The sequence below is a fragment of the Lonchura striata genome, chromosome 3 (assembly GCF_046129695.1).
Source record: "Lonchura striata isolate bLonStr1 chromosome 3, bLonStr1.mat, whole genome shotgun sequence".
NCBI lineage: Eukaryota > Metazoa > Chordata > Aves > Passeriformes > Estrildidae > Lonchura > Lonchura striata.
Genome location: NC_134605.1, coordinates 13,954,538 through 13,976,253, shown reverse-complemented (window position 1 = coordinate 13,976,253; position 21,716 = coordinate 13,954,538). Strand labels below are relative to the sequence as shown.

Here is a 21,716-nt window from a genome sequence, read left to right as displayed (position 1 = left end):
TTTGTTTCCTCTTTATATATGAAATGTGCAAATCATATTTTATGGTTTCTTTTTTTTTTTTTAATCCATTTTAAGAAAGTTTTTTAAACTTTAAGACTGCAGTCATCCAAAAAGCAACAAAAGGGAACACACATAGGTATTGTCCTAAAGATAAAACTGGTTTATGTTTGAATCAATGTCAGCTCTTAGATTACACTGAAAGTATATGGGATCTTAAATAAAGAACTTTTAATAGCATTTGGAGGCTGTTTCCTTTGTCTCTACCCATGAAACTTTCCTGTAAGGCAAAGATGTAGATCTCATTACTTATTACCAAATCACAGAATATACTGAGTTGGAAGGGACCCACATGGATCATAAAGTCCAACTCCTAAATGAATGGTCAGCACAGAAATGAAACCCACAATCTTGGTTATTAACATCATGCTCCAAATAGCTGAGCTCATCTCAGTTCATTTCTCCCTAACATGGTCCCATTAGTTTAATAATCTGGAAAGCAAAGAGAGAACTTGTAGCAATTGGGTTCTTATTATGTTAGTGTAATCTTGGCATTACAAGGCAAATGTTTAGCAAGCGTTAAGGAGCTTGAGTTTGTACGTTCAAATTATAATAATCTGACACCCTCTGTTTGGTGGCAAATGAATCTAGGACAAGCAATTTAATGGAGTCAAAATGGTGCCTCCAGCAATTCTGAGGATGCATAGAAGCATTTCCCTTCTGCCTTTGAACAGTGAGCAACAAGCACTGTAGCCTAAAGGAGATGGGGAATCCTTCAGAAAAGCATAATCACATCAGATCCACACTGCAAAATCTGCAAAAGAGAACTGTCAGAAGGGGAAACAATCAAGAGTATGTAAAGCAAAAAGCATGTAAAATCATGGTGCCAAATCTCTATTTCTACACCTCCTCACCGCTCCTTTTCAGCTCCCTCGGGCTGTAGAACTGGATACAGCACTCTAAAAAGAACATGCCTGCCCCACCAATGGTACTGCAAGCTCTGATATTCTCTGTGAAAACAGAACTAAGATTTTCCCATTTTAAAAGCCTAGGCTGCTACATTTTGAGCCAAATGAAACTCTCCATGAGCAATTGCCATCACAGAACCTACGCAAGACAAGGGAGCCAGATATGGTTCAGCAAAATTTACTGTGAAAAATCTTTAGGAAAGAGGATATTGTCAAAAGACATATTTCCAACAAAATTTTCACTCAGATGTTGTGTGGTCACCAAGTGCTTCCATCCACCTACAGACACCTGCATTCACACAGGTCATGTCTTCCTTGGGAGGAATCTATAAATAGAGATGCAAAGCACAGTACGAAGAACCCAAATCTATCTATAGGCTCTGTAAGGCTGTGTGTGTTCTGCCAAAGAAAAGTTCCTGCACAATGCAGAGGCAGATGTTGCTAGCAGCATTTACTTGGAGGGCTCCCTATTTCTGCAACCCTTTAATGTGTGTAAGGACTTGGCTCAGGAACAGTTCCTTTCAGCTTTCCCTGCTGTTACTCTACTCACTCCAGCACACTTCAGTCCTCTTCCCAGCAGAGCTGTTACTGAGCTTCCCTCTTCACCTCACGGGGGACTTCACCAGTGTTCTGCCATGCTGTAACCTAATCTTCTGAACTTCTTTCTCCTATGCAGGGAAATGCTGTGATAAGGAGCTAGATACTTCTTTCATCTGCTTGTACTCCCGGTTTTACAGTATCCTTCTGCTGATGGCAGTAAGAAAGCACAGACAGGTATACAACAGCAGACAGAGTATTTATAAAGGAAAGCCATCACTGATCATGTGGCAAGGCAAAGGGGAGACACATCAAAACACCTTCAAGTCTTCCTGAAACAGGAGTTACACTACCATCTGAAGAGACTGATCCATAAATGGAACATGCTCACAGAATGTCAGTGAGACTACAGGATGCTGCAGGAAATATAAATAGGAGACTGTTAGATGAAAGATATCATGGAGTAAAGGTTCCTGCTGCTGGCAGAATACAACCCTCAAAACTAAACGTAGCGAAAACCATGCATTATTTTAAATGCAGGAGACACTGATCTCATGGCAGAAATATTTTTTTATGTTTATATCTGACATGTTAAATGATTCATAAATAAAAAATGTTTCCTATAAAAAAGTTTCCTCAAGTAACCAGAAAAGTGGCATTGGTATTACTCATGGATTCTTTGTTTGTTTGGTTAGTTGGTTTTTTGATGAATAGTCAAATAGAAACACCTAAGAATACAGCCTGCTGACAAACAAGATGGACCTTTTGCCTGAGTAAAGTGATAGCTCAGCCAGCTCTGAATGGCTTTACCCCACAGCAGTACTTGGAAGAAGAGCTCATAGGTAGCAGCTGTGAAGGGAATTCTAGGCAGGTATTCAGATCTAGAAAATTCATCCTCACATCCCATCTTCCACAATTTACCAGGCTGTATTAACAGGAGTAAATATACTCCAAAAATACTCCAGGAAGGAGTGGACAGAAGAGAAGTGATGTGCAGAATGAAAGAGATGATGGAGAGAATCTGAAACCCACACCATCTGGTGCACATTGTGTTACTTAAGAGTATCTCACTGTCAAACATGAAGCCTGGATTGATCCAAAATGCCATCCCATTTGTGAGCTCCAAGCCTCCTCAGGAATGCAAACCTAAGAAGGTTTGTATAGGTACAACTTGGAGGTACACTCCAAAAGCATATTTCTGATTAAAGCTTCTCTGCTGAATACATATGAGAAAATATCTGGTTTTGCTCCTTATATTTCCATTTCTCCTAACACACTGGACAACTTTTGTTTTACATTTATTGATCCATAGAACTGCAGACATTTCACCAGAGCTGCAGGCCCAGACTTTTCTTGACTATATCTTGTCTGAGTGGCCATGGCAGACACACTGTAAGGTCCTGATTTCCCATTCACTCAGTTGAGAGACTGAGCCAAAGGCTTTAAGAGTTTCCTTGCCATAGAAAACTGTGTCCAGGAGCAACCCAGGAGAAGACTCTTTGGTTCTGCATCTTAGACACATACTGAGCTAAAACACAACCAAAAGACTTTACAAGATGTGTCTAGTGCTTTCACAAGGATGCTTAGGTGTAAAGCACTGCCACTTGAATGCACCAGCTGGTGAATTAGTAGGAAACAGGGATCCTCTGGTGGAAAAACTTCTATTATTCCTGCTTCTTCCTGACAGCATAATTAATTGCATTCTATCAGAGTGCCTCAGCACATACCCAGATCACTCTGCCCTAATTTGAGGGTGGAACTCCAACAGTTTATATCTTCAGCACATTACAACACAGAAGTTTCTAACTTTTAACATTTATTACTTATGAAAATTGTTACTAAAACTCACTACTTTCATCTACGCATGTTCCTTATAGCCTGAGGCATGACAGAGAAGTGGTAAAACGTGACATGTACTAAAATATTAATAAACTGAGACATTTTTAAACCCAGTCTCATGATTTTTGAGCAGCTGGTGTTGGCAATCCTACATGTTCATTGATTATTGCCTTCACAGAATTGCTAGAGTAAATACAGTGCAGTGTTGTTGCTGGGAAAGGATAGATTAAATCCAAATTTAGCTGTATAGAATGTTCTGAAATGTGTCTGATAACAACTGAAATTAAGTATGACTGACAAGTGGGCACTGGGCCAAGAAAACAATAGACTTAGGTATAAAAGTCAAGCCCCCTGGCATAAATTGTCCTGTTCAATTCCAATACAATTGTAATTTAGTTGTTAATACTGAGAAACACTGCATGGCATTGTTTTCCAGTCCATCACACCTTACTATTGATCTTTTTCAAATGAGACATTTGTACAGAACATTTCCTATAACACAACTGCAAGGGTGGTTTTTGGTGGTCTGGGTTTTTTGTTGATAACATAATCTTGCCTTATTCAGGAAAGTTTGTTATAATACTGCATTGAGGATGTGGCTGTCTCTGGACTCCAGTCTGTGAATTTGCACATGAAAATGCTGAAAAGAAGAAATTAAATACAAGGAAAATGCATCTTCCTCTAGGATCTATAACATATCTGAGAAAAAGAAACTTCTGCTGTGGACTATAGATTATTTGAGAGACAAATGCTTACAGTCCAGGGAGGGAAAGGGAAGAGGTGAAAGAAGACTGGTAGCATTGTGAAAACAGAAAACCTTGAAGATGCATTTTACCTCTCAATGTCTAAGGATTCATTTTATTTGGGAACCTATTTCCCTGCATATACAGTGTTTAAAGGAAAAGTTCAGGAACAGTAAGGTACTGAAATAATGAGATTTCACTTCTGGTTATAAACAATGAAAATATGTTGCAGCAGAAAGCATAGAAAGCATGCACACAGAAACTCTGGACTCTGGTTATCCATCTCAAAGTCAGCAGCCAGAGGCAAAATATCCAACTTTACAGTGCAGCAGTTCAAAACTGAAAAGTGTTACAAGCCATAGAGATAGGGCCTGAAGATTTTGGAATTACTCTCTCAAAAGTAGAATGAACAGGGCTTTTATGTGATTATTATTTTACTGACAGCCAACATTAATGCCTCAATCAGATGAAAAAATTACTTTGCTTCTGCAATTCTGAAAATCAAGAGGGAAAATGAAGCAATGACCACAAAGCTGAAAGATAGTGAAAGCAGTATTTACTGTGGGTTCCTCTAATGCTTTCCACATCTAGAAACTGAAGCACAAAAGAATATACAATAAAAGAATTGCTCTCCTGGAATAAATCATTGTTTTCAAATTTCCATTCTGCTTTTATTCAGGTAATACACAATTGCAAAGAAATGGTCTATGAAAACCATAACCTACTGCCCCAGAAGTGTTATTCAGTCTTTAGGCTTTACAATAATGACATCATAAAGTTTTCAATTCCTTCATTTACTTCCTCAGACAAGTTCTGCATGGGAACCTGAAAAGAATATTATATATGTGTAACAAAAGGTAGATATCTCCAGATAAGATTCAACACCTTAAAATTGATTCCTGATTCCCATCATACAACAGTGAACACAATGCCTTTATTGCCAAAATTGCTAGTAATTAATTATTGCTATGAAGTATTTCAAATGTAGAAGCCTTATCTCAAGACAAAATGCCCAGGAAACAGAAGTCAAATACAGAATTATTTCTAAATTTATAAAGAAGATATAAATAGCTGCCTCCCTAATACCATCTCCTTAAAAAAAAAAACCCAAAAAAAACAAAAAAAAAAAACCACCAACAACAAAATATTTCTGTTATGAGCAAGTAACACATTAAAAACTTAGGTTAAAATTATATTAATATTTTAAATCTATTACTATTTTAGAACTCTATAATTTTTATTAATTTTCAGTATTGACAGATCTATAAAAGAGAAATCTCTTAGTTGTCAATAGAAGCCTATTTCTATGTCATCTCTGCTGTATGGAGTACATATGGGTGAAAAAGCACCAATAAATTCAGGTACAAGTTTTAGAGGTAACTACCACTTTAGTGCAAGTATAGACTTAATTTATTTCTTTCAGCTGATAAATTAAATGGAATGTGTTTACAATATCAGCCTCTTGCACTAAAAGAGTTTGTCTTGGTGATCATCTCCTAGTTTGGGGGTTTGTAAATATTATGTATACACACACACAAAGCAAATATTAAGCAAATCTAATCTAGTACTCCTAAAAATGAGTACTGCATAAACAAAATATAAATGCACATGGCAATTTTATGTTCTACATCCACCCACATGGTTGTTCTCAGCAATTCAATAACAGCGTTGCATGGGCAGATTGACAGAATTTGAGTTACAGACATCTGTGCTGAAATAATGATCAGCATATGATGGTTTTGTTCATTAAGAAACTGATTATGGTCTTTTTTTTTTATTTATTTTATCCTCAAAATTAAAATAAATACAATAATCACAGCAGCAACAACAAAACAGAATAAACTCAAGGTACTCTGCTTCCTTCATTCTATCCCAGAGATCTACTCATCTTGAAAGATAATCTTAGTGCTATTCTGGGAATAAACCATGATAAAGAAACTTGCATGTATGAAAACAGTGATCTTAAAAATCTGGGGAAAAATGAAATAAACTGCAGGATCCTATTTTCCTTAGCTGCTGCCAATACCACAGAGATCCCTAGCAGACCAGATGTCCAACTGCCAGTCCCCATGAATTGCTTGACTCAGTGTCTAAAAGTGAGACCTCAGGTTAAGTACAAAGCAGGAAGTCTTTTCCTTCCAGGACATTTTGTTATGTTAACTGTACAAAGTTTTATGGTCTTCCAAAATGACCAGTCTTTCTTTGAACCCTTCTAGGGTGAGTGACCTCATTTTGCCTCAGTAACTTCCTATGGCAGCAAGTTTCACAGTCTGATTATCCGCTATGTCAGCAAGCCTGATAAGCAAAGCAGTCTTGGCAAAAGTCTAGAGACTAAAGCAAGTGATGAACCACAAGTCTAAGACAAAACCAAGTTTCTTCCTTTAAAGGAAAGACGTTATGCTTTTTTTTATTTTTTTTTTTTTTTTCCCGTGGAATGTTCTCATGTTCCTGTGGTCCACAAACAACATCAAAACTTCAATTTGTAACTGCAATTTTATTAATGTCATCCTCCCATGCCTCTCTCTTGCAAGGTAAACAATTCCCCATCTTCAATTTTGTGAGCTAAAACAAGAGAGAGATCACACCTAGGTTTTGTTCCAACAGCTTGCAGCAGCAAAGTTTCACAGCTTACTTTTAAGCATCAAGACTTAAATTGATTAACTGAAAAAGGGGATAAATCTGTACCTTTTTCACAGCTTCCTCGGAGCTCCAGGGCACGAACCTTTTCTTTCTCTTCCTTTCAGTCAATACTGAATGACTTTTCAAGAGCGTGATTCAAGAGCAACAATGAAGCAAGAAGTAGTTATAAAATGGTGTTATTTCAAGGTGTGACCTGCCCCAAAACCTGTGTTCATGTGGTACTGCAGCATGCATTCCTACTGGAACAAAAGGCAGAAGAGCAAAATACAATACAACTTTAGGTTGGCACACCTATTTCTTCTGGCAAATGCTGGAAGAACTGAAATGGAGGAACCTGCAGACAAATATATCCAGAATCATTATAATACAAGCTAGATCCCATGGATTTCAAAAATTCAGGATTATTACCACACAAATCTATCTATGATCAATATCATTCTACTAAAAGAATATGCGTACCACACCTCCAAGGTCTTCTGTTCCATTCCAGACAGACTTATAATCAAACCAATTTTAGTTTATTTTTCTCAGGAATAAATAGAATCCTGATCAGCAAATTCTTTTTCAACCATAAATTATGCAGCACATCTTCCAATTCTTTAATACTGCCTAGCCTTGAAAGCTACAGGGATTTCACAATTCTTCCTGTAACATTTACAAAATATTTCCATAAATTTCCTACTTACTGAGCAAATAACATATCCTCTCCAGTTAATGTTCCTGACACAGTCAGAACATCCACTCAGGGTATTACACATGGAGAACCCAGCTGGTTCTCTCAATAGGAGAACAGCATAGACAGAGTTTGTGGGCTTGAAATTTCCCCAGGAAGAAAACCTGCCTTCAGGGCAACAGGCACAGGTAAGAACTGGCACAGCAAAGACCCCGGGTTCTGGTGCATAGCCTTGCTCTCACAAGTGGATGGATGTGCAGGACTCCCAAGGGCTTCCCCTGTTACTGAGCAGTGATTATTCTGTATAGGATGTCTGTTCAAAAGGGGATAAATCCAAGACAACTCAAGGCTCCCTTTTGCCACCATCAAACTCAAATTCTAAAATCTAAGTAGAAGGCGTTACACGGGTGGGTAAAGAAATTATATCACACATTTTATATGGGTATTTTACTTTCTAAAATATCTCCTATGAATAGATCTTCCCCCAGTTTATAAGCAAAGCACATTTTAATAGTTTTCACTCAGTGCATGACCATAGATATTTTTATAGCAAACATATCTTCAAAACGGCATGTGGGACTCTCAGTGAGCAATAATCTAACTGGTAGAGGCCACTAATGATTAAACATTACCAACAAATGATCCTTTTCAGACAGGCCTCAGTATGCTTAATCTCAGCCAACCCACAGCATGAACTCCAGCCATGAATTCATGCTGTTAGGCCTGTCTCAGCGGGGTGCTCGGGGTCACTAACAGCATGCCAGCTGGCACCTGCCTGCGATCCACAGCGGGCATGGAGTGATGGAGGAATACCACAGGCCCATGAGCTCTGTGCAGGGCAAGGCTGTGCCATGTCCTATGGCAGATGAGGGGCTGCTGACTTCCCAGGAACACTAACTTCACAAACAGAAGCAGCATCGTATCACAGGCCCCTGGTTTAGGATGCTGACTTTATTTAGCAAAAGCCCTATTTCATGCAACAAATTAAACATTTCTGATGTTTTTGGAAGGTGGCAAGAGAGAAGGGAATCCCTTGATAAAAGACATGTGAATCACTTGTTAGAGTGGAGACACAGTGATTTAGTTCCAGAAAACAAAACCACAGTTGTATCTGTTGCAAAATGTGAAATATGTAAAAATTTTCTTATGAAAGGATGCTGTTTGATCTTTGTATATATTCCAGCCTAATCAAAAAGAAAGGAGAATTAATCTGTGAAACAGAGAGCAGCTGACAAGCAAGCTCTCAGTGGTGTCTACGGGTTATATAGACAAATTTCTCGTTGGTAGAATTGCCTTGTTAAACCTTATTAAGATTTAGGTCTTGACATGATTCAGTGGTCTCCGACCTAGTGGGAGGTTAACAAAGGTTTAGCATGTAGGAAGAAAGATGTACCAATGATAGTGGACACAAAGAATTTACAGGCCACAAAGACATTTGATGGAACTCCCAAGATAAGGAAGACAACTTTGCAAGTGTGCTGAACCAGCTCTGACTGGATAAAAGGTAATCCTGGGAGAGGGAGGTGGCAACCACTGACTCAGACCATCAACTCAAGAAACCCACAGAATCAAGAGAAGAGGAAGACTGAGCTTGTGGACTAATTAGTATGGGAAACGAGGAAATCATTGACAAATAGAAGATAGAATACAAAGTAATAAGAGAACTAGGTAACTTCTAGCCAATTACCATTAACGCAGCTGTTTGCTAAAATACACACAAAGTAAAACGTTTTGGTAGTTGCTGTGCATGACTTCTGGAACACCACTGAGGACTCAGGTTTGTGTGAATCTGAAATAAATATTCAGTGTCTTTCTCGAGTGTGCCTGTATCAGCAGTAGTGTGACCAGCAGGATCAGGGAAGTGATAATTCCCCTGCACTGGGGAGGCCACACATCAAGTCCTGTGTCCAGCTCTGGGGCCCCCAGTTCAGGAAAGCCATGGAGGTGCTGGATCGTGTCCAGAGAAGGGCAATGGAGCTGGGGAAGGGTCCGGAGCACAAGTCCTGTGAGAGCAGCTGTGGGAGCTGAGGGTGTTTAGGGAGAAAAAAGGGGTGACCTTGTCACTCCACAATTCCCTGAGCGGGGCTGTAGCCAGGCGGGGGTCAGCCGCCTGTGCCAGGCAACCAGCAGCAGGATGGGAGGAAATGACCTCAAACTTCCCCTGGGGAGGTTTAGGTGTAGGAATTTTTTCACAGAAAGAGCGCTTGGGCCCTGAAATGCTCTGCCCGGGGGATGCTGGAGTCACCGTCCCTGGAGGCGTGTAGGGAGAGCCTGCACGTACCCTCAGCGCCCTGCTCTCGTTACACGGTGGCGATCGCTCATAGCTGGGACACGGTGCTCTCGGAGTCTTTCCCAGCCTCAGTGATTCCGTGACTACCGGAATCACTCGCTGCACAGCGGCTGCCCACGGCCCGGCCGAGCAGCGCCCCCGGCCCACGCCGCCCTCACCCCGCGGGCCGGGCGGGGCGGTGTGTGGGACACAGCCGGGCGTGGGCGGAGCCTCGCCTCCCGCCCGCGCCGATTGGCTGACGCGAACCACGCCCCCGTCCCGCCCGCGCCGATTGGCTGATGCTAACCACGCCCCGTCCCGCCCGCCCCGGGCTCGCGTCCCGCCCCCGCCGTCCCTGCCGCCGCCGCCCCGCCGCGGCGGGGGCTCAGCCTCTCTGCCTGACTGGAAATTGCCGCCGGCCGTGCTCGGCAGAGGCGAGCTCGCACCGCTTTGGTGCAGGCTACTGTGCTTTTTAATTTTTTTCCTTTTTTTCAGTCTCGTTCTTTCCGCGCCTTCCCGCGCCGGCGTCCCTGCGAGCCGGCGGGGCCCTTGAACGTTAGGGCGCCGCAAAGAAGCGGGCGGGGGCGGGGCGGGTCCTTTGGGCCCAGCGGTCGCAGCCGGTGCCCGCCCCGGCCCGCCATGTACTACAGGTTCAGCGGCTTCACGCAGCGCCTGGTCGGGGCCACGGCGGCCGCCGCCTATTCCCCACAGGTAACAGCGGGAGCGGTGCCGGGCGGGGGCTGCGGCGCCGCGGGCCCCGGCACAGCCGGGAGGGATCGGCCGCCCCGCGGGCGCCGAGCGCGGCCGGCCCCTCGCGTGACCTTGGGCCGGGCGGGAGCGCGCCCCGCGCTGCAGCGCTCGGGGCAGCGTCGGGATGGGCTGCGGGTTACAGCGAGAAGTTAACGCGCTTCCATCGCACAGGACTGCTCCAGAGTGAGCGGTGCCTGGCGGGGTTTTGAAGTCACCGACTCACGGAATCAGTTAGGTTGAAAAGACCGAGTGCAGCCTGTGACCGAACACCTCCGTGTCAACCGGACCATGGCACCGAGTGCCACGTCCAGGCTTTCCTTAAACACCTCCGGGGACAGCGACTCCATCACCTTTTCTCTTTGTTTTTTTTTCGTTTTGCGGGTTAGGGTTTAGAGTTACGGTTTGGGATTAGGTAGAGCCTCTGCATTGTTGTGGGGCTGGTGGCAGCAGGTTTGTGGTGTTGCTCCGGAGGTACTGCGAGGCAGGAGGGCAGCAGCTCCAAAGCAGCACTGTTCCCTACTCAGCACTTACATCGAGGTGCTGTGTCCAGCTGTGGGCTTCCCGCTCTGGGAATGGCAACTGGAGCAAGTTCAGCAGAGGTCAGCAGCTAGCTGAGCTTAGCAGAATGGAGCCAGGCTTTGCGCAGTGGTCCATGGTGGGAAGGCAAAAGACACCAGGAATAAACTGCAAGAAGAGAGGTTCAAGCTGGACAAGAAGGAAAGACATGCTTTCAAGAAGGAAAGACATGTTCATGGTGGGAAGAGTCAGGCAGTGGAGCTGCTGCCCAGACAGGGAGGCTGTGCACTGTACTCAGAGGCTTGCCAGGCCAGACAAAACCCACAGCAACCTGGAGTCACCTCGCTCTGGACTAAAGAGGATTAGAGGGCCCTTCCATCCTGAATTACCCTAGGATCTTAAATAAACACTGAGGTAACAGAGAGTTTCTGATATGGCAGTTTCTGTCCCAAGAAAGGTTTTTCGTCCTTGTCTTTCCCCATCTCTTTGGAAGGCTTCCTGGATAGCTGTTGGGGGTCAGGGGTACAAGAAATGGAAGAGAGCAGAATAAATAATATTCTAGTATGTACAGCACTTATACAGTAGCAATATATCCAACACTAATGCAGGGGCACTTCTTACCTCTCTAGACAAAGTTATGGTCAGAGAATAAGCATTGATACTTCATTTACATAGTGTAGGTCAAAGGCTTGGGGGAGGAATGGGGAAAGGCTTCAAGCCTAAACAGTAAATAACCTCCTACATTTTTAAAAGTTACTTTCAGTCCCTTTTTATAATGTTATTAGGCCAGCTTTTTTGTAGAATTTCCTTTTTTTTCCCTAAGCTTGACTGAATTCCCAGGTCACACATTTGGATACATCAGTCTGCTAAAGAAGTTTTCAATAAACAGCAGTTGAAATATAAGGGTAATCCCATGAGTGTTAAGGTGTTAAGTTCAAAAAAAAGTAAATTTTTTCCTATTGATTTAATTGCTCCATTTATTAGACGTATAGTTCAGCATGTAAAGTGGTTTGCTTTTTATGCTTCTGTTTATTTTGATGTTTCTTGAAAAAGAGGATGAAGACATCCTGCCATTCAAATTCTCCTTGGTAAAATAGGAAGTATATTAATTCTCTGTGTTCTGTACTGTTACATTCTGGTGCTTCCCAATAGAATACTGTTTTGCTGCAGGATTAAGCTTACCACGGGCTTGCAAAATATCAGTCTAAACGGATTTCAGAAATTATTTTGCTGACAGTAACATAACTAACAGCTTATACTAACAAAAACAGTCTCTTGAGTTTGAAATCCATCCTGTTCTTTCCATCTCAAACTTACCATGCTTAGAAGACTTAATTTTGCATTTAACAAAGTTGTATAAAGTAGTCTGAACAATTTATGTTTGAATACATGGGAACTTCTGTAGCTAGTTGAAGAGTAAAATAGTTTCAAAATTACTCCTCATATTTAGGAGGATAATGACTGCCATAACCATAACAAATTCAATAAAAATATTAATTGAAAGAGTTAGCTTATGTTTAAAGTACAATCACTGGGACCAGTTTCAAATGGTGTCAGATGAGGACAAGTACATGAACTTTTCCCTATTTCTTCTACTGAACATGATCCTAGCAGGAATTTACTTGTACTACAGTATCTTCACTTCATACAACTTATTTTGCTTGTAGCTATTTAAAGCCCCCATGAGCCACAGATATTCTGATTTTAGCCAATATGAATTGCTTAGAGTTTGTTGAGAATCTATAATAATAAAATAATCTATAATAATACATAACCTTTTATGCCCTTGATAATATATACACAAAATCACTGTCACTGGATCATCATCCCTGTACAAAGATTCAAGTGGTTTTAGCTAAGAGCCTCACAATGAATGCAAGTGAAATTTTACATTGGTGAAGAACCCTAATTAATGCAGTGTCTGGGTTAAGCAAACTGAACTGTCTCCTTTCTGCAGCATGTGTTTTGTTGTCCTCTTTCCTGAAGCCAGTGAACAACATTAATGTGTTTTATTTAAATTGCTAAATGATGTTCTTAAGTGGCACCATGCTGATTTGGAAGTAATTTACAGTACATTGATGATTATGTGAGTTTTCTGAATTGGTTCCATTTGATTTCATAGTGAAGTTTGTCACTTTCGTAAGGCTGAAAAAATATGCAATAACCTAGAGTTGCTGATTTACTAACTGTTGAAGTTATTAGTTAGCACTGCTCCTGAAAGCATTGGGCTCTCCAGAAAGCAGAAGGGAGATTCAGAACTGGAAACTTTAAGGCACAGAAAAGATGTGCATTTTCACATTTCCTGCAATACTAACAATCAAGAAGGCAACAAAAAGTTTGGAGAAGAAATCGCCTGCACATTTAGTATAAACATCTGTTCTAGTTATTTCTGTCAAATCACCAACTTTTTAAAGAAAAATCTAGTGCAGTACTTAAAAGTCCTATAGACAAAAATAGTTGTCCAAAATTGCTTGCTTCAAGGCCTCTGATGTAGCTGGTATGTAACCTTGAATACATAGTTAGTAACTTCTCCCAGCTAATAATAGTTCCTTAGATGCTTCCTGTGATGCTTCCTTAGATGCTTAGATGCACTGTAGCCAGAACTGGTCACTGGTCTTAAATAATTCAGTCAGTGCTTGCCTTCTGTGCTAGTCTGCTCTGGAGGAAGGCATTAGTTACTGAATTTGCCAAGAAATTCAGTTTTGCTGAAACCAGAATTTCAGCGCAGTCTTAACTTGACCCATGGCTGCTTCTGTTTGTAATAAAAACCTGTTGCATTAAACTAACTGTACAATGCTTTTAATTTCTGTGGCAAGTTAGGAAAAAGCTCTCAATTTAGGGAAAAACTCAAAGTTTTTTGAGAGCTACAATGTAAAACATCACTTCTGTGTTTCTAGACAGCTTAAATTTAACTATAGTAATAAAGACAAGGAGGACACCTCATATTGGCTTTGACTTTGTGCCCTTAATCACAGAACTGAATTATGGAGTTTCTAGGTAATGCAAATGTAGAGTACAACCTTCTGAACAGAAAGGAATTTGAGCTGTGCTGCTCATGGGGAGTATATTGGAGTGTGGGAAGCTGCAGCAACATTTCAACTATAAGGTGTAACTACATAACACCTGCACAAAATTTCTACTATATCAGTGTCTCTGAAGGGCCTTGAGCACCGCATACAATTTCTGTATGACCCAAATTATCCTCATACTTTTTTTAATCCCCAAACTATACATCCAAATTAAGGCCCAGTTATTTATGGCTATTGCTTGCAGCGCTCAGGAGGTAGAGCTCATTCCTCACTCTGACCTTAGCATCAGAGATCCTTGATCCTAATCCTACTGCTCAGAGAGTCCTAGATAGGCTGTGTGCAAAACAGAAGCAGTAATTTGGACTAAGTACCCGCACAGAAAAATAACAGCTATAAATTCATGGCATGAGGAGATTGGAAAGGAGGCTGCTCTTTTCCTTGCTAAGCTCTGACCCCAGGTTGTCACTGAGATATCAGTGGGCCAACAATGTATTTATCACAAGTCTTCATATCAGATAAATACTCCGTGATGTATCCTTGTAAGGGCTGGCAGTGTACCTGCCTAATGTAACAATTGGTACATTTGCAAGTGTGATATACCTTGATATTTTAATCTTTATTTATGCAGGGACTCAAACCATTAGTTCCCACCATTGAATCCCCAGATCTGATTTTTGGGACAAGTAAACCTGCTCCAGGTTTACCAGCAGCTGATCCTTTCTTGAGTACAAACAAGGTGCCAGACCTACAGAAAGTTTTTCAGGTAATGACAACTTTGAGAGTAATTTAAAGAAAACTGGAGAATGGGACATACCTGTCCTTATTTTAACATAGCTAACTACTTTTGCCATTCTACAATACCTAAATTCTGTAAAGTCTAGTCAAGAAACTGTCATCTACAGTATAACCTGTGTACCTGTACTATATACTATAAAGTATATACTACTTGTACTGTATACAAGTATATACTACTTGTACTATATACTATAAAGTATATAATATGCCTTGTATAGTAGATAAATACAGAAAGTGGATAAATGCAGTAACATTGTATTTTTGCTAAAGTTGGTTGTTGTATTGTTTGACTATTGGAAGCACTTTTCTCTCACTTTACGCCATGTGTGTGCCTTAAAGCAGATGTAGAAGAGCAAAGCAAATCTGGTTTGTGTATAATAATTTGAATGTTGCTGAAGCTGTTTATAGTGCAGTATAAGAGCAGCACAGTAAAGTTTTCAAAGCCAGTTTGTTAGCTATGGAATTTCTAAATGTAGGACTTTCCTTAAAACAAATTAGTTAAGCTTTTCTTTAAGCGTCAAGAATGTGCTTTATATAATATTCCCTTTTCTCTCTTACATGCCACTTCCATTTGGAATGTGTCAGTCTGACTTGGTGAATATTTTTTTATACATATCTTTTCACATTCTGTTGTTCATGACACTTCTCCATCCAGGTCCTCTTGAGAAACATTTCAAGATACATTCTTTCTGCTTGCACTTAACAGCTTTGGCTAACAAAAGTAACTTGCCTTTGCATTTGTCTTGCTAGACAAAATACACTTGGTTGTAGCGAGCCTATTTGTCAGGAGGTTTCCTTCTCTGAAGTCTCTTAATTTACCCAAGGTAGCTTATTCCTTAATGACCTCAGTGTGGTTGTTAATTTCTTTTTTGCTTGTTTTCTCCTTGAACTCTTCCCACAGAGATCAGATGGACTGCCAATACACCTGAAGCTAGGATATCCAGACAGGATGCTCTATCGGACCACGATGGCTCTGACAATAGGAGGAACTATCTACTGTCTGGTAGCATTGTTCTTTGCCTCACGGCCAAAGAAAGAAAAATAAATGAAACCACACCTCATGGGACTCTCAGCACTCCTCTGAAGGATCTCCTGCATGTGCCACTTTGCACTTAAGTCTGTTCCCTGTGATGACATAGGGTTCATTATTCAGATCGGATTTCTTGGAGAAAATGTTTTTAAATCGGTTGCCTTATGTATTCTAAAACACCAATATAAACAGAGAAATACAATATTTTAACATATGGTTGTAGCTTTTCTTGTCTTGCAAGAGTTCATAAACAGTTGGAGAAAGTTAAGCTTTTCCTTCCATCTCTCACCCAACTTAAACAATATTAGAGAGAGGACAGGACAAATAATTTGTGAGCTATGCACCACATTCCTTAGTGGATGCTACTAGTTTCCAAAATACTAAAAGCAAAAAAAATTAATTATAGCATACTGGGAACCTGTTTCTGTCCTATACTTTTCCAAATCCTGGTATATTAGTAAATACTATACCACCTCTCGTGGTAGGACAAAGGGCTTGTCTCCCTGGAGCATTTAAAGTGGATTTATTCCATAACTGTAGCATCAATGTATGCAGCAGAGTGCACCATTATTGTAGCATCAGTTACACCCGTTTTTGGACTTTTTTTGTTAAACTGTATTATCATGCAATAAAGATAGCTACATGAATACTCAAAGAGGCAAGTCTCAAAAGTTTCAGAGCATTTCAGCACGCCTGGTGGTAAAATAAACATATTGGTACATATATAGGTTCAACTTGAAGATCTCAAATAATACAGTTGATTCAGCTACCTTGCTGTCATCTTTTTGAGATGGAAAATCTCTTAAAACCTCTCCCAGACTGCACTGTGTGTTTAACTATAATTTTTGGTGAAACAGGTTGCTGTCAAAATTCAGCTACTTATTATTTCCAGTGCCTGCAGATAGCTGTTTATGTACACTCATTTCTGTGGATGGGAGAGAGATAAGCCAGTACAACCCTTTATATTACCCTTGTAATAACATAGCCTTGAACTGTAAGCTTCATACAAGTCTTCACAAAATGCATCTTCTGTAATTTCATAGTTCCTCCTCTGCCCCTGAACATTGATTTTCTGGCCTCTGTAAAGACCCATCTGACTCAGAACTGTGCAGAAACAACCTTCAAAGTTAATAAGAAAAATAGTTGATAAAGGAAACTAAAACTGCCTTTGTTCAATCTTTACTAAAAAAAATATCTGATTTTTTTCCACTTAAGTTACATCAAAGCCTTATTACTGCTTTATAGGAAAGAAAAAAGCTGCTTGTACTGTGATCTCAGGTTTCTGTCAATGTTGGTATTTTGGGATGGGAGAGATTTAAGTAAATGAAAAATAGTTTTGTAAGGACAGCAAGAGTCAAAGAATAGCATAGAATAAATTGTGCAGGAGCTGACAGTTTTGTTGCCTGTACTGATAAAATATATTCTCCTCAGTAGCCCATGCTTCCATGGTACTCAGTTTTGGGCTGTAGGCTGTTAAATACTCCAGTAAAGAAAAGAAATAAGAAAAAAAGAGAAAGAGCACAGTAGGTTGTTGTCTGTCTTCCCTATATACCATCTATCAAGGACTGCCTACAAAAATTTTCTAATAAAAGATATTGTGCACGTAAACTTGACAGATAGATTTCCATGAAGCTGAACTCTGTTCTGAGTATTTCCATGCTTGTAATTTTCTGATTTGGTTTGGGTTTTATTGGAGGGGTGGGTTAGGGATTTTCTTTTTTTGTTTGTTTTTGTGATAGTACTGGGGTTTTTTTGGTTTAAACTGACTATTTTTAGTGCTCATCTAGTGGGTAACAAGTTTCTGCTTGTTTCTAAAGCAGATTTGGTAAAATAACCAAGCTGTTATCCCACAGCTCATTAGCCTGTGCGAATACTTTCGTGGAAGGAATGACAGCCTTAGCACTCAGGCCCAGCTTGCTTAAAGTAACTCAGCTAGGACATTGGGTTCGTGTCTTGCAGTTAGAGGTCATGGCTAGAGCCATTCTACTGTCAGAATTACCATGGGCCTCCCTTTTCCCAGCTCTTTTTCAGCAGCTAAGAACACATGCCAAAGGCACAAAAACCACCCATCAGATTTTGCAAATAAACAAAGATGACATAATCCATTCCACCTTTCCCCCCCTTCTTGCCCCCAGTGTGTGGAGTTTGAAGAACTTCATTCACTTTGCCCTTCTTGCAAAAACTGACCCAGTTGAAGCAGGATGAGAGCTCTGCTTCAGCTTGTGAGATCACACTCATGGTTCAGTTGGGGGTTAAAGAACAGAGGTTTGTCTGCAGCCATTGAGTACTGCTCCAGGTCTGAGAGAAAGGGCAGACTGCATTTCTGCCTCATTAAAGTACTCTGAAAACCCAGAAGGTTTCCAAGCTGTAACTGCATTAGTCTGCAGCAGCAAAATCTTGCCCCTTTCCTCAATTAGTTTTGAGATCATCATGAAGAGATTGCAACATGGTAAGTCCTTTTTCTCCCTAGATAAAACAACTCTTAAATATATCCATTTTAAAATACTGATGCCACTCCTGTGAGGATTCAAGAGGGTCTAAGTGTTTTCAGTTATTTGTGACACAGAGACCTAATCAGCATCTTAAGCCTTCAAGAACACCCTTACCTCTAAAAGGAGTAGTCTGACTCTGGCCCGATTGTTAAAGAATTAAATAAGGAGAACCAGGGGTGACTTACAGCATCAAGGCTACTTCAATATTTGAATTGTCATCCCCAGAAGTAAGAATCTGATGGGAACTGCAACTTCATTATAGTGTTCTTGTTTTATAAAGACCTTCTCAAGTTGTCTTAGAAAATATGCAACTTACTGACACAGAGGACTGGAGGGTGGGGAAAAAGCCTTTTTTAAATGATAGCTTATACTCTAGTGTTTTGGTTTGAATGTATATTAGAGAATAAATTACAATAAGCTCTTATACCCCAAGGTGCTGAGTTTGGAAGGGAATGCAGCTGAGATTCAGAATACACTGGAACAAAATTATCTCATGGGTAATCATCCATCCCCCATGGCATTATCTCATTGTTGAGAGACAGTGGTTTTCCTTAAATGATTTCTGTGGCAACCTGGATTCAATAGTTATATCTTTGTAATGGTTTTTAAATACGATCTCCTCCCCTACCTTTTGCGTGGGGGTAGTAGAATAAATGCATTTGAGAAGACATTGATAGTATGCACATATGTCTTACAGCTGCTTTGAAAATCAAAGTATGTTAAGGAGAGGATTGTTCCACAGTATTGTAGTGTGACCATACAGTCTCAACAGCATTTTGCCTTAACATTTGAAATTGTCAACAGACTGATTATTTCCATACTGAGACATTTAACTGTTTGATCTTGCCTTAAAGCAAAGCTTTCAAATTAAAAGGCACTGTAAGGAATGAAAACATGAGAAACTTGAAAATTTGGAATCTAATCTTACAGACCTAAAAAAAGTCAAAATAAGTGTTTAAGAACAGTTTCTTTGCATACATATACACTGTACTTATTCTGCCTTCCAAGAAGCTTTAAGAATCTCAGATTGGATGGGGGATTTTTGGTGACTTCTCTCACAAACCATACCCCTGCAGATCCTAAAATTTGAACAATTCAGATACTTTTTTACAAAGAGAAAAATGGGCATGCATTGGCTAAGTTGTGTGTAAAATAATGCTAAACTGTTCAGAAAAAGGTGCAAGATATCTACATTTTATGACATATTTTTCCCTCTTCCTGCTCTTCACCTCATCACCTCAGTGAAGAGTTCCACTGGGAAGCCAAAGCTTGATCTCTGTTTTAAAATGGACAGTGGGAAGAATTTGTCTGTATTCTAAGCATTAATGTCAAGCAGTAGGCACAACACACAACCTTTTAAGCATTTTGCATATTCAGTACTAATTGCATCTTCATTTATAAAAGATCATTAATTTGAAACAATTCCAGTTAGCTGCAGTGCAAATGATGCACAGATTGCTAAGAGATAGAAGCATATTTGCTGTGAGAGGGAGTGAAGGTATTCCTGTGGATCAGGAAATAAGGTATATGCTGTCAAGCATCAGTGTGGTATCTCACTAACACCAGGTCTTATCTTCTGGTGCTTCTCACGTGATCCCAGACTGCTTTTGGATATGGCACTAGACAGAAGGAACTACTTTTTTTTTGTATATTAATTATCTCAAAATGCAAGAAAGTACATACACCCCCCAGTCTATTGCAGGCAGCCCAGACCTACAAGCCCAGGGGCTACGAGAAGGCAGTGGTCATCCTCTGACTCCAAAGAAACATGATAATCCCTGATAAATTTTTTCCTGCATAATTTTGCCCAGTGGATCCAGTACTGCAAAACTGGGGAGATGGGAGAGAGGGGGAAGTATTTTTCCTCATTTCATCAGCTGCATACCACTCTTGCTTTTCCCCCTTCCTCACTCCCACATTTTTATTCTGAAGACCATGACATTTTTTCTAGCACTTCCTTTTTTACATCATTTCTTAAATATTCTGTCCCACAAAAGAAATGGTTTCTAAGGGCTTCAGAAGAAATGCTGAAATATTCATATCATATTCATATAATTTGTCACATGTATTTTTTCTCTGCAAGCTGGAGCAAGCCCTGGAAGTCTTTGCAAAGTGCACAATCCTGCCAACCCACTAAAAGTCTTACTCTAGTGAGAAGTCTTTGAAAAAGCTGTTCTACAGGTATGAAAACATAGGGGCATCAAATTACTGCTCACAAGCACCAGACTGTATTTCAAAGAAAGAGAGGAAATACTTCTTCCCTGCAATGTTCTTACACTTCAAGCCATGTTACCTCAAATGCATTTTTCTATCCTTTTTCATATCTTCCTTACAATTCAGTCACACATATTCATTTTACTATAAGTGCTTTATCTATTTATGGTGTGGTGCTACCTCAAATATCTTGGATACTTTTCACCACCGAGCCCTAATTTTGCACATCCAAAATTGGAAATTTAGGCACCAGCTATAGTGTGTGTCTATTACAAAGCTCTCACTTGAGGCATGAAGAGAGCTGACAGCATCCCATTCATTATGCCCTGCCTGGGTTAGCCAGATGTTCTTCCAACCACAGGGAGTCATACTTTTGAAAGGTTCTTGTTGCAGGTGAGGAAGATCACCTCTGTAATTTTTAGTTGCTTACCTATACTCACAAGAGAAGGCTGTACATTGTCTAATCCACAATACTGCACAAATGCAAATTGTGTCTTCCCTTAAAGTAAAAACAGAACAGCACTATGGATGAAAACAAAGGGAACATGTTTGGTGGAGAGGAGAGCTTGTAAATGTCAGTTCCACCAACTTGATTCTGACTTGCAGCAAGACTAATGAAATGCAGATTTTCTAGCATAAAGAACAAGTGCTACATATTAAAGCTTGTTCTTGCATAAGCTTAAGGAAAATTTATTAGTCTTCTAATTGGAACTGATTAAGCAATTCTGCTCATATGCAAAACAAAACCCACACTTCATCATATTCATTGTCAGCAGCATAACTCTGCAGAAGTCACAAGAGGCAAGACTTTAGGCTCTTACAAAACAACAGCAGCTACAGGAAAACCCTATTCTGCAGTCAAGCAGGTTGGAGTCCACATAAGGTTCACAAGGTGGAGGCACCAAGCAGTTTGTAGAATTGTATCCTTACACTGTGTTTTCAGAGATGCATATTTTCAAAACAAACCAAAATAGGAATTTTTTGATTTTTCACTTTCAGAGGCTTGCAGGATCCACTTGGAACCCTTCCTGAAACTCTGCAACAGCTTTCCATGGCCACTGAAGAACAGCTCACTAAACAAAGGGCCAAGTTTTCACTTTGACACATTCCAAGCAATGCAAAACCTTACAGAAAATGCCTGTGTAGCCTGCCCACAGAGAAGCTGTGTATTTGATCTCTCTGTACTGCAATATGTATAAAATGTAAACATAATACAGTATCCAA

The 21,716-nt window shown here is 40.3% G+C and overlaps 1 protein-coding gene and 1 long non-coding RNA gene across 4 annotated transcripts in view; one reads left to right on the top strand and one right to left on the bottom strand.

Moving 5' to 3' along the window:
* Positions 1 to 21,716, bottom strand: part of LOC110479267 (uncharacterized) — a 91,341-nt gene that overhangs the window by 38,591 nt on the left and 31,034 nt on the right. The gene's annotated exons all lie outside the window — the stretch shown is intronic.
* COX7A2L (cytochrome c oxidase subunit 7A2 like) lies at positions 10,019 to 17,394 on the top strand. Of its 2 annotated transcripts, XM_021546393.2 has the most exons (3): positions 10,019 to 10,377; positions 14,590 to 14,724; positions 15,658 to 17,394. In XM_021546393.2, exons 1-3 carry the CDS (start codon positions 10,306 to 10,308, stop codon positions 15,799 to 15,801), a joined length of 351 nt encoding a protein of 116 aa, XP_021402068.1. In that variant the 5' UTR covers positions 10,019 to 10,305; the 3' UTR covers positions 15,802 to 17,394. The 2 variants fall into 2 exon arrangements, with proteins under 2 accessions (XP_021402068.1, XP_021402069.1); XM_021546394.3 differs by lacking the exon at positions 14,590 to 14,724 and having other exon boundaries at positions 10,026 to 10,377.